The sequence below is a fragment of the Patagioenas fasciata genome, chromosome 5 (genome assembly GCF_037038585.1).
Source record: "Patagioenas fasciata isolate bPatFas1 chromosome 5, bPatFas1.hap1, whole genome shotgun sequence".
NCBI classification, from domain to species: domain Eukaryota; kingdom Metazoa; phylum Chordata; class Aves; order Columbiformes; family Columbidae; genus Patagioenas; species Patagioenas fasciata.
In genome coordinates, this window is record NC_092524.1 from 52,208,805 (window position 1) to 52,222,557 (window position 13,753).

Sequence of the window (13,753 nt, forward strand, 5' to 3'; positions counted from 1 at the left end):
ATCCTCAAACTCAACTGTACCTTCATTTTTTGCCAATATAAAGAAAAAGTTGTTCCCCAGGATTTTGAGAAAGCACTAGTACTGCCATCTTTACAAAAATACAAAAATGAACCAATCAAACAAACAAACAAAAAAAATAACACAACACAAAACCCCTAACATTCTATAGAAAACCTCAGACTAAAGGAAAAAAATCAAACAACCAACCACTTTTAGTAGATGGAGGCAGGGAGGACAAATAGACTTTACCACACATTCCCTTGAGGCATAGCAGTGTTCAAAGTTTACTTTTAACTTATGTATTTAATTATATATTTCCCAGGTAATTTCCATATCCTATATCATAAATCTTACAGAGTATCTCACAGGTTACAAATAGACTGGAAAAGAGAACTGTTTTCTAGCTGTTAATATTGCACCTTCTAATTAAAGCAGTTTGCTACCTGCCTCTAAGGCACAGTCACCTGAGGGACCAACATCTGAATATGTGAGGCAAGACATTTTTAAAAAGAAAAAAAGAACAGGGTTTACAGAATAATGCAATCAAAATATATTTTCAGGCTTTTCCTTTTTTACACTGGCACATACAAATAAAACAAGCCATAAGGCTTTCCTGAACAGAGTGCTGAAAACACCTCCTCATTATACAAGGATAAGCGCTGCAGATGGACTTACAAAATCCCAGTTAGCTCAAGGGCTCCACTGCGTCTAGGTTTATTGTATGCTTGGATACAAAACAGCTTCTGCCATCAGGATATCACAGCTTAAACAAGCTGCATGCAGGAGAACAGGGTCAATAATCTTGTACTACGCACGGCTGTCAGATACCAAGTGAAAGCTTTACTCTATGTCCGATGTTAAGAACTACGGAAGCAGACAAGAGGCCCTGAAAATTCTCCAGAAACTGAACTCTTATCACAGCAGACAACCTCCTCCACAAATCTTCCCACTCTCTAGGGGGGGAAAGTATCTGAAGCAGCCTGGACTGGCTGGTGTACAAGATCCAGAGCTTTCTGGAAGTGGTGGAGACAGAAGCCTGTGAGTCTTGCCATGTACCAGTGGGAAGCTGCCCCCTCTACACACCACCTCCTGCAGAAAAAGAAGGACTGCTGGCTTGCCTCACAAAAATCCCTCCCTTTCCCCACCTTGAAGCTACTCACCTCAGCTTACTTCTGCTTAGACTAGTTTTGTTGTTCTAGTGCTGACAAGACCTTCAACTGCAGCTGCAGGAAGGAGTATTTAGCAGAGCAGTGATATGAATATAGAGAAGTCACTCTGAAGTCTTAGTTCTTTCATAATGTAAACCTTTTTTCCCAATATCCCCCCCACACAATTATTTTCTCCTAACTACTCCAATGTGGGTTTCACAAATGCTATTTAAAAAAGCAATTGCCAAGTATAGATAACAGCAAAACACCAGGGATAGGAAATAAACAAAATCAAAATTTTGCAATCTGACATATTCTAATTTATTCAACTTAAAACATTGCACAAATCAGAATACACTGTGTTCTACACCCTTCAAATATTTTGAATAAACAGTCTCTAATAGGCAAGGCAAATTGTACTCATTGGTACATTAGATAAAGGTAAACTGGCTAATTTACAAGCCAAAGAGCAATACCTTTACAGTGCACAGAAGGCATATCCCATCAAAACATGTTTTAACCTCACACAGAAACATATCAGTTATCAATTAAAGTGCCCAAGAAATGCAGAATCATACTTTTTGTTTGTTTGTTTCTTACATCATGTTACTTTTTTGCACCACTGTCCAAGGCTCCGAGAAAGATGGACTCACCTGCTTTTGACTCACATCTTACAGAGCGTTGACACTAAAAGAAATGTGATGAGACTTAAATTCGGATTGCTTTACAATGGGGAAAAGCAAAGTTTCAAAGTAGTCTAAAAATGCTAAACAATAAACTAATGCATTTGCTTCAAAAGTAAAGAAAACCTGTCAAAATTTGTATAAAATTATAGAGCAAGTCAAAGACATTGTGACAGTGAAAAAAATACAATCAGGTGGTACATTCAAATTCTGACCTAATGTTATTTAAAAAGCTTAAGAAATCAGGGGCAAGGCTTCCTAATTGCCACTATTGCTTTAATGGACAAACCTTAATTTTGTGGTGCTCAACATAATAAGACTAGGTGCCAATTCTATACCTGAATGTATAGCTTTTTTCCTTCAGAAAAAGGAAGAACTACAATAAATGCACTGAGGCAATTACTGATTTTTGGCTGTCTGCTCTGTCCTTCAATCTATCTTGGCTCCTAATTTACAATTACAGCACACTTATAGTTTATATATGTTTCAGATGGAGTCAAGTTTGTTTTTCATTGAAGTAGCACCTTTTAAATTGATCATTTTTACATACATTCCTCCATGACAATTTTTCCTAATTTTAAGGAAGATTTGATTCACAGAAGCAACCATAGCAGTTCACCTATGAGCACTGCTTCTCCTCTTATTTCTCCAAGCATTAGCTAAAAATGCTGTCAGACTTCGATACAAGACATAAACACAATTAGGTTAGTGACATGGCACAAGTTTTAATTCCCAATCAATATGTTTGCTGATACATATACATGCAAGAACATGGTTGCAATTGCTCTTACTTATGTATGCAAACCACACATATAAGAAACCAGCACAATGAAATCAATGTATTTTTATGTGTTTTCTCCAAACAAGAGCTGATACTTCAGAATTCAGAGCAAAGTTTCACAGCACAGTTCAAGCATTTCTGAAGGCACTGCTTCAGAACTTCAAACTTATTCAGGATCCGGATAACCTTGGTTCCTTTTTCCCTAGTCACGTCCAAAACAAACACAGGAACTTGCATACGCACAACACATAGTCTCCACAGAGGTTCCCTCCCATTAGTTCTTGTACTTGGGCCCAAATCTCTACCACATATTTTATCTGCAGCTAAGTCAGACTCTGCTTGTACAGAGCAGCAGAATTTACCCCTTCATTCCGGTTTAGAAGTGGCATCAGAAAACAGAAATAAAAGATCCAGCAAGAGAGGTAAGTCAGTTGTAACATCTCCTGCCAAACATCCTATAGATATCTAGTTGTATCAACTGTTACAAAAAGACATTTCTATATTTTCAAGTATTTAATTCGTATACTTATGCCCTAGATGCAAGATGAACAGTGTTGCAGCTACTTTTGGAACTAGGTAACAACCAGAGCTCTCAGCAGTTCATCAAAACTTGTAATTCCAGAACGGTTTTCCGCGACAAATATAACTTTTTGCATAAATCAAGTTTGCTTATAGTTCTCTCACAGGATAAAAGACAGGCTCCACTACAAAGGGTAAGTGACTTATGTTCCTTTTTCCCTTTGTCTTCTTTCCCCAATTTCTCAGTTTGAGAGAGCTGGATAACATAACCATGGCTGAGGAGTCACTTTCTGGGAATACCAGAACATATTAATCTTAGTTTAATGCATTAATTTCACTTTTCTGTAAAGTCTACCATACAGTAAAAAAAAAAAAAAAAAAGTGAACAATTCCTAAACCCTAACTACCCTAACTATGTGTCTGTAAAGGTATAGAACTTGGAAACTGAGAAGTACTAATTGGAAAAAATCAAAAGAAAACCAGTGTTCAGCCACACAAAGCATAATTTGAAGACTACTTGTTCACATAAGGATGTGTTAAAACAAATATCTTAAAAGATGGCACAGCATTAAAAGTAAGCCATTCAATTCACTGCCTAAGTTCAGTAACTGGAGACTACACCAGAGAGAAAGAGATATTTATGAATTTTACTATTCAATGTGTGAAGAGACAGAGATTCCCCTCATACCTCCTGCAATAAACTGTTTCTAATGTGCATGAGAACCGCATGTCATAACTGCATAGCCCATATACACTAATCCAAAACGGATGTCGCCATTTTCCTAACTGCTTAAATCCTCAGTATTAAGCAAACAGTCGCCCTTTCACATTTGACACTTTGAATTCACACTCACGCTTTAAGGATGCCTAGTCCATTTACAGTATGCAACATCTTATAGAAAGGACTTAGTATTTTATAGTATCAAGTACTAATATTGTATTTACAGATTTAAACAAAGTGCTGAGCCAATTTTTCTTTCTGAAAACTATCTACCAAGTCAGCACTCAGGAATGACCCAGTATCCACTTGGCAAACCTGACTATTTAAAGGCAGAACAACATTTTTTGAATGCAAGCTCTGGAAAGTAATTTATATCCCTGCTTTCCATTCCTTTTTATTGCGACACATTTTCCTGCCAAAATAATCCATGCAAGAATGCATGACTGAAGGAATCTGCTCAGAGTTCAATAGTGTACTGTCAACTCCCTCAGTCTGATATATGACTCTTAATTGAGGGAATTGCCATCTTTCTCTTTTTTAAATACCCAGATTTTTAGGAGTAGCTGCGAAGAAAGAGATAATGAAGAATATCTGGAAAAAAAAAACCAAACTTGAATCTCCAATGTGCTTTGACTAGTTTAATAAAAACTAGCAATCATCATTCAGGAAGACAGCCTTTGCATTTTGCAAACCAAATATAGTTAAATACTTTACCTTGTGTTGACATAGCAGTGGCATCTGAAAGTGGATAGGTAAAACTGACAAACTCCGTTCATAAAATAATAAATGAATTCTAGACATATGACACCTGATGTGTTCTAAGTAAATACTAAGGCTACAAAAGTAGTTAGATTCTCTCTTTGCTAGGAGAGAGAAGGAGCAAGATAAAAAAAAAAGAACTGAACACACTCCCCCCCAAAAAAAAAATCTCGCAATCTAAAAGAATGCATATTGGGATTGAAAACAACCACAGTAAACAAACACAAATTAATGGATTCACATCTATTTCATTTGTTCATTATTCTCCAAGCAAAAAATATTTCTGAAAAAACCCTGACTGTATGTAGTATTTCCTGCTGAGAAATCCTGCAGTAATGCATGCTGTGCATGGTAACAAATGTTTGCAGGACTGAGTCCTAAATTTATTTGCTCAGTATTTGAGCAAAGTTATAAGCCGTTGTCATTGCTTGACCATGAAAACATAGCATTTTTTAAAAAATCATAATTCTTAGATAATTATTGTCACAATTACTCTTATTTTGGTTACCTAATCTAGGGTTTCCATCCTGCATTCGAATCCCAGATTCAAAACACCATTATATGGCAGACTACATAACAAAGCAAGAGCATCTTTTTCAGAAAAATGTTAGCAACACTGAACTTTTATTACAAGCTTTCTCCTACTTCCCAAAAATGTTGTCACAGTTTAATGACTACAAAATGAACTAAACCTTTTGAGACTCTAGTGGAAAACGTTAGGTTACACAGGATCAAGACAATTCAACTATTGCAATCAAATCCACCCGCATTCAACAAAATTATAAAACAATGACACTGGTTCATACATTGGTAATCTATGTAGATTTCTATGAACAACATTTCACTGCTCAGCATTTCAGAAGTAATTCACTCAATATAGGAGATGTATGAATCATTATTAAATGTGCAGGAGAAGAGTAAATTTCAGTTCCAAAACGATCTTTCAGAATAGCAAGTAGGAATTTTTTGGGTAAAAAGGCAGATTACACAGATATATAGAGATTCAACTAGTGCAAACCATGTTTCCTCGTGAGACTAGCACTCGATCTAAATTACTATATGCTTGCTCCAAGGCAGTGTCTGCAAACATGTTTGTGGTATTTGAACAAGTAATACAAATAGTTGGTCACTGGTACACATCATATCTTGTGCTTTAGGTTCTTTTCACAGCACTAATCCATTAAAAAAAAAAAAAAACAAAAAACCACGCACACAAATAACACCCTCTTTTGCCCTCTTTTTTATCCTTAGCTAAAAGTTGTCTGAAGTCTTGCAGTAATTCTTAACCACATTGCCTAGGCAGAAAATTTTTTTGTTGCTTTATATGGTTTTTTGAGCAGCATTTTCAGCATGGTCAGGTTTAAAAAAACCAGTCACTTTGTTTGTAGCTGTAAGCTTCTATTCACTGCCACTTCTCACATGTCCTCCCCCTTGGGCATTCCTTAGCTCTGTAACATCAGTTTTGCAATTTGGAGCAAGCCAAGGCGTCATCAAGACCAGAAGGTGAAGAAACAATAAGAACACAGGATAGCTCCTCCAATAAATAAATTGAATAAATGGTAAGGATTCACCACGCAGGTCATGTAGCATGAAACAAAAATCACAACCTTGCTCAGCAGTTCACTTACCTCCCGCAATTCCAGCCTCTGAGCCACAGCTTCCAAACTCTCCTGGCCCGTGCTTTCCACCGACAGCGTGAACTCCACAAACTCATTGTTGAGCAGCTGGATACGAGCCACCAAGCAGCTCTTGCTGGATACCGTGTAACGTCGAGTTCGTTTCAATTTTAACCCAAAAGGTAGAGGCATCTTCTTTTTCCCCCACAGGTGGTTACTGATAAAAAGCTACCACCACCGGGACCTTGAGAGGGGGCAAGAAGTTGTCTCCTCTCAAAAGGGAAGGAGCTGTAAAGTCTCCAGAGATCAACCAGCAGCAGCAGTATCCATTAAAGACAAGCAGGTTTTCCACCAAGAGACAGGCAGAAGGGGCATCCACTGGAATCCTAGTAAGGAGCAAAAAGAATAAATACAAGAATCAGAAATACTCTTGACTGAAAGGGGAATGGTAACATGGGAAAACTAACATGCATATTTCTTCTAAATCTAAATAATCAGTCTACTTCTCCAAAATGCAGCACTGCTATGCATTCAAATAATGAAATAAGCACCAGAGTTTCTGGTTTTTCCACAGACAACACCAATCTTTGGCTAGTTGATGTTTTTGGTTTTGTTTTTTTTTTTTAAATACTCTCAAGTGAGTAAAGTGTCTTAATCAAATATGACTGCAATGTCTTAAAATGAGTTTTTCTGAACTGAATCAGTATTCAAATTAAATACCTCTACAAAGTCCGAGTTGCCCTAGGTATTTCTAATACTGAACAAAGCAATTTTCTTAGAGCAAAACCAGCAATCTGCCTTGTTTTTCAGAGCAGCATGCAGCCTCAGCTGCTATCTGTTAGATTAAACACAAAATCAAGCCACATAAATGATTAAGGGAAAAAAAAAAAAAAAAGAAAGGCAGGAAGGGAGGCACTAAAGCTCACACCTTAGCCATTTCCTAACAGACAATTAAAATCCAATTCCTCTTATTTTCCCTGAATTACAGCTAGCTGTACCATTAATTTTTATGCTAAACTGCTGTATGATGCTTCTGGTTACGCTTTGCCTCACCAAGAGAGTATGTGACCTCTGAAAACCATTTATTTTCTAATTTTTCCATGAAAAACTTATATAAATCCCAGCCTAAAGGTAGCCACCCATTTCCCACCTTCTGCAAACACCATCACGCCTCCTCTCCTTATCAACTCCATGACACACAAGCTTTGCCTTTCTCCTCTTTCGAGTGTCACTCTTACTAGCGCTGCTTTTCAGCGGGAGATGCAAAATAGAAACACTGTTTAAACACAGTGGGGTTTTTTTTCTGCAGAAGTACGCGTGTTGCGAGCAGCCGCTCCACCGAGGCCGGGCGCTGCGGCTGCCACTGAAGTAAAAGCGCTTCGCACACGGTGGTAAAACCACCGCACTCACCGCGGGGCTGAGACGATGGGTCCCCCGGCCCCGCCAAGCGCCTCCGGGCCCGCCCCGCAGCGCTGCCAGCGTGGGGCTGGGCCGGGACAGCGGCCCCCGGGCCTCAGCAACCGCCCTGCCCGCGCCGAGCCGGCAGCCGCACCGGGCCGGGCCTGAGGGCCGGGCCGCCCGGGGACAGCTCGGCTTCTCCCATCATTGTCAGCGCCCGCCGGCGTGGGGAGCTCGGCCTGGGGGCCTCTAGTGGCAGCGCCGCACCGCCTGATAGGAAAAAGAAAACACCCACATACTTTTTTTTTTTTTAAGGCTGGTACGTATTAGCACATTTTAAAAGGCATAATTTGATTTCTGAAGACTCTTAAAATTATCAGACAGGAATAACAGGAGGATATTCATTTATTCGGGGTGGGGGAATCAGAAGAAGTAGTCTTCCTAGCACACCTGCTTTTACACTCAAAGGCAGAGCTATAAACAAATAGCCACATACTACTTGTACATTTAGATACATATCTAAAGATTTAATGCTATTCGACACAACCACAAACTCTTCAGGTTGAAAATCTTGTATCAGACTCCCTACTCCCTTGTAAGCAGCACAGCACTGAAGGGCGGGCAGAACGACGTACCAGCCTAAAACAGCCGGAAAGAGGAGGCAGCTCCGCATTTCTTCTCAGTGACATCTTTGCAACCCATCTCCAAAGAATAACCATAAGCATATTTCATGAGCACCTTTCTAGCAATCCTGAGGCACTCCTACCATCCTACACAATCTTCATGCTCAACAGATGCTACCTAGAAATCATAATTAAAAAAAAAAAAAACCCACCTGTCCCAAACGGTAAATAATTTACTCCTGCGTGCAGCTGCAGAATAAATGACAACTGATAGCAACAGGTTTCCCTGAAAAATTTAGGGATACGTGGGGACTCCTCACTTTATTACTCACTCTGCACTTTGATCCTCCAAATCCTGCCTCCCCAGAGCAGCACGCAAGGAATGCTCTACAGACAGAAGCTTTTAGTTCCCTGCCTGCTGCCAGCAGAATCTCGCACTGGGTTTATTCCTGGCAGAGAAACTTCTGACTGACTGACCTCAGCTCATGTCCCTGGGGCCTGTTTTCCAACACATTCTCTGTGCACAGTTACGCGCTTTCTTTGGTGCTGCGGCAATGAGAAAAACCAACTTCCTCATCTTTTTGAAAGCTGCAGTCAGAAGTTCAGTGCTATTTTAATCTCCATTTTCATGTAGTACCACTGAATATGAAAGACCTTCAAACTTTTATGCCACCATCAGACCCTTGGAAAAGTATTCTATGGGCATGGAAAAAAAAAAATATTGAAAAAATCACTAACCAGAGGCTGACCTGACATGAAATTTCCAAACCATCTAATGCTGACATTAGGCAATCTCAGACTTTCAGTTATTTTGCTGTGCAGACAGGCTGCAATGCAAGCGCAGGAGAAAGTTTAGAGTGGAATTTTCAGAATGTGCTAGGAGCACTCTTCAGGTTATAATTTGTTGCTTGCATTTATTGTTTTACTGAACATTTACCCTAAACGATTTAATTTTAACTCAGTACATGTCTGAGCTAATAGTCATTACTTCTGAAACATATTTATAACAAGCAAAACTTAAGTGACTAACTTCCAGTCCATGTCACAAAAGACCAAATTAAAAAAAAATACTCCTGACATGTAATAAATATTGTAGAATAAAGGCAACTTTAATGAATCACATTGAGGTATCATTCAGTAACTTCTACTGCTAGCCATATGTACTCCCTGCAAACACAGCTGTGCTGGTTTTATCCAGCAGCTGTGCATTCTGCAACGTTAGGTGCTCTCATGTTTGCCTTCTGCATTACTTCAAATTCAGATGCATCTGTATTGTTACAAAGCTACCATAGCAAAAAGGAACTACACATAGCCAGGAGTTACAAATCCAATTGATGACCTCTGCAATAACAAGCCTTTATTTAGCAAGCCTGGAATTTTCACACAATAGCTAAAAATGTCTTTAGTGGTCAAACTTTGTACATTTATATTTCAATCCAAACAGGTAGTTTCAAAAAGGTTATATTAGAATTTCAGCAACTTGGTCATAACTGACACATTATTATTGAGCACTGTAGTATCTTTTTACTTACACCTCCCACTCCTCCATCAACAATTAGTATTTTTCTTTAGAAAGATTTTTTAAATAGCCTGCATGAATGACAGCATGCAAAATAAAACTGCAATATCTGATGCTGAAAAAGGGTTCCTGTAATTTAAAATGCTTAAAACATATATATTTATTTCAGAAATATTTGGGGAGACAAACAAAACAAAACAAAACAAAAAACAACCACCAAACAAAACCAAACAGAAAGCCCCACTCTCCCCTTGTTTTACCAGTTAATATTTGACATGACTCTTGGACTGAAAGAGCAGCAAGAAGTGCACATCTCAAACCTCCCCTACTTCCAGAAGCACAGTTCTACAGCCTTTACTTTTCAAAAAGTAAATGCTTGAAACTCCCCAGTCTTACGGTAAACATCAGAGATGATCACCCGCTATTTTTCCACAGTGCCTCCTGTTTTCGCCTTACCTTGTGCAGCGATCCAAAGACACCGAGTCTGCTTTCACATATGTGTAGCCAAAAACACCCCAGAGCACTCCAAGCCTTTTTCTCCCGGAGCCATCTCATCTGTATTCCTCGGGAGCTGACTTACTGTGTTCCTCTTGTCCGAAACAGCTGCTATCTCGGCTAACCCACCTTCTTCTCAGATCACTCATAGTGAAAACATTCCTCACTTCCTGTCTCAAAAAACTCGCTCTGGATATCATTCCACTGGGTGAAGAGCTGGGGGTGGAAGAAAATATTACAACCAAATAAACCTCTGCCAGCCAGCTCTTCAGGCAGCTTTCTCTTTCATGTGACGCTGTGCTGCATGAGCGCAAATTGCGTTCTCAGGAATATTTTCAAATCGCCCGTCTCTCTGTGCCTCTGTGTGTGTCCATTTAATTTCTTTTCCTGGAGGCGTTCCCCTCGCTCTATCCATGCGGAAGGATACGCTGAAAGAATTAAAGCGAAGGCCCGTATGCTTGTAGCCCATTACCTCAGAGAGTTGGAATGCCTGGCAGGGAGAATGTCAGCAATGAACAGCTGCTTCTCTGGCTACAGGGGCGTTACAGAAATAGGGGTTACAACAAATAGCAGGCAATCCTCGCTTTTTTGAATCATATGATCATATATTTTAAGCACTTCCAATTAAGGCAAACCTCTTACCAAAAATTCTGTCGGTCTTATTTTCATGCAGCTTGGAAACATTTTCAAGGTTTAATCTGTATGCGTCATATTAAATGACCTGTGCACATACATTTATGTTTGCAGCTAAAAACAAAAGTCCTTGCAAAGTTTCAGCTGTTGGTAATACACAAAACAAGAAAACACAGACTAAAGACTCATCTTTCAGCCTTTGTAGGGACTTATATTTCCTAAAGGTGTCAGCAGAAATTCTGCCCTTAATAACAATTGTCTTAGTGGCATTAAATGCATATCAATTAAGTAATACTTAGTGTTTAACCAATGCAAACATCCTACGAGGGGCTGCACTCCAGTCCCACAAATATATGGAGACCTCTGTGTGTGTGTGTTTGCACGTGTGTGAAATCAGAAATCACATGCAATTTGGAATTTTATGGCTCTCCACCTTGTGTGAGCCAGGCAAAAGTATATACAAACTTGAAACGGGTCAGCAACAAGGAACAAGGTAAAGTGAGTGTGTGAACACTGACTCATAAGGGCAAAACTTAGAAAGTGTTTAAGTAATGTAAAGCACACAAACATGCTACTGTCTGAGCAGGTCTAACCTGCAGATCTACTACGCAAATAGCACGTTACTCAGGAGATCACTAATCTCAGCTGAAATATGTAGGTAATTTCGTACTATGGTGAACTCTTCCGAGTTATTTCTTATACACAATGGTCTTTCCTCAGATCAGCGGAATATCCCTTTTTTTTCCCCTCTGTATATCAACCATAGTTACGATGAGCAGCCCATAAGCCAAAAAAAAAAAAGAACTAATTCAAGGGAATTTTATATAAAGTGAAATAAAATAACTTTGAACTAACCTAAATGAATACTCTTTTGTAATGGTATCTGCTGTGGGCCAGAACTACGGTTACTCGCCAGAGAAAATGGACTGATACAACACATGACAAATTCAAGCCATGGAAATTCAGGGTAACAGTGGCAACACCTCCTATTCCTAGACAATTCATACTGGAAACAAAGTCTCAGTTCTCTTATCTGTCACATTTCCTATTCTAAATCTTGATCACACCCATTTCCTGCCTTATTCCCTGCCTAGAAGTTGCATTTATTAGAGTTTTCTTATTTTCCATAGTTCGTCCTTGCTGCATTTTCTTTCTTTGCATTTAAACACAACACCTCATCTTAAAAGAGCCAGCTTGGACATTGTCAATATGCTCCTCTGCAGCCCACATTTTCTCCTTTTGAAGCTCATCAAACTTTTATTCCTAAATTATTTTTTCTATTTTCTGTTGTATCCTAACTTTGTGGTTTTCTGCACTTTCTCCATTTTGCCCTATCTCATTTTTTGCCTCATCAACTCTCCATTACCTGCTTTGCTCCAACTATCAACTCGAATAAAAAGGAGAAAGAGACAACGGCGTCCATGAACATGTGATGAACTCTGATAAAATCACATCAATAAGACATAGAGTGATTGCCCCAGGGCACTATTCTGTACTTGTGCTTTTCCTCTTTAATCCCTGGTCAATACTCAAGACATGCATGGATAGAAATGCCTGCATCTTTTACTGTACTCTCTACTCTCTTATTGAAGATTATGGGAGGAAAAGACTAATATCCTACAACTGAATGTTGCAGCCATTGTTCTGTAAGTACAAAAAAAGTTTTGCCTATTAGGTTGAATTCTGCCTGCCCATAGTAGAACAGGGATAAATCTACTTTGTTCTTATCGACATCTTCCCTTCTGGAACAGGGTGGCGGTGTTTTTTTTTTTTCCATCCTGGTCCAAATACGTGATTGCAGTTGACTATTTCAGCCAACAGGGTGAAGGTTGACACAAGTATGTGCCTTGTTCTGATTCTGGGAACTCTGTCCAGCACCAGGTCTTTGCACTGACTAATAGTAAGACAGAAAGTTGGAAGTGAGCCAAATAGGAAGCAGAATCAGTCACCCTCCGGGCACACAAGTGGTACGCATGGATGTACTGCTCAGCCTACTGAAGAGTTATCAATTTGTAATAAAAACACAGGCAGGACAATCCAGAAACTACTAGTTAAAGGGGCATTCCCAGGATGCTGAAACAATGGAGAAGTCATGTGGAAAAATATCTTGATTTACTCACTATCCATGCAATATAGTGACTTCATGAACTGAAAAGTCACAATACCTCTGATTCTACATGTGATTATTAAAGCTGTTCTCTGGCCAAAATCACTTTATTCATCACTTCTGTGTTTTGCCTCTGTGTCTGAAGCCTCCTGTTTTTTCACTATTCCATCTCTTGTTTGTGCAAAAGCAAGAGAGAGCTGGGTCTTTATGCATCATTACCTGCTTCTTGATGGAAGTGGAGAGAATGGAAGGTGCTAGAAAAATGAGCATACAGTATGTCTGTTACATGCTTGAACCGTGAAATTTCATGGTTTCAAGATTCATTTTTACTTACAAGACACTGTAAAATGTTGAACCATGTTCTACTAAATAACTAAGTAAGTTTATAGAATTTTCCTATTAGAGGAAAACAGGCAGTTTTCCTACACGTAATGCAGTGCTGAACTTGAAGCAATGAGCTCCTGTTGTTATTCACAAAGGGTACATTTTCTTTTTAAACACCATATGTCTTTCTAAAGCAAATCCATTAGTTAGTTAGGAAATAAACTCAAATCCTATTTCTGTCCCTCAATAATTATTTTTCTTGTTCCAATAATAAAGTAATGCAACTTATTTGAAATCTTAAGAGAGCAAAATATGTCTCTTGAAGGTTAAAACTGAATGCTGTAATTAAACTAATCTGTTACTAGTTGTATCTCACTGTAACACCAGTATATTACAAGTGTAGTCAGGCAAACAGCTCAGATCATTA

The 13,753-nt window shown here is 39.0% G+C and overlaps 1 protein-coding gene across 2 annotated transcripts in view; it reads right to left on the reverse strand.

The window, feature by feature from the left end:
• PTPN21 (protein tyrosine phosphatase non-receptor type 21) overlaps nucleotides 1-10,720 on the reverse strand; it is a 47,441-nt gene extending 36,721 nt beyond the window's left edge. For both annotated transcript variants that reach the window (XM_065840068.2, XM_065840067.2), the window contains exons 1-2: nucleotides 10,224-10,720; nucleotides 6,240-6,613 (exon numbers count right to left, since the gene is read on the reverse strand). In XM_065840068.2, the coding sequence (XP_065696140.1) occupies nucleotides 6,240-6,419 (180 nt within the window). In that variant the 5' untranslated portion in view covers nucleotides 6,420-6,613; nucleotides 10,224-10,720. The remainder of the gene's footprint in view (nucleotides 1-6,239; nucleotides 6,614-10,223) is intronic.
• Between the last annotated feature and the right edge of the window lie 3,033 nt (nucleotides 10,721-13,753).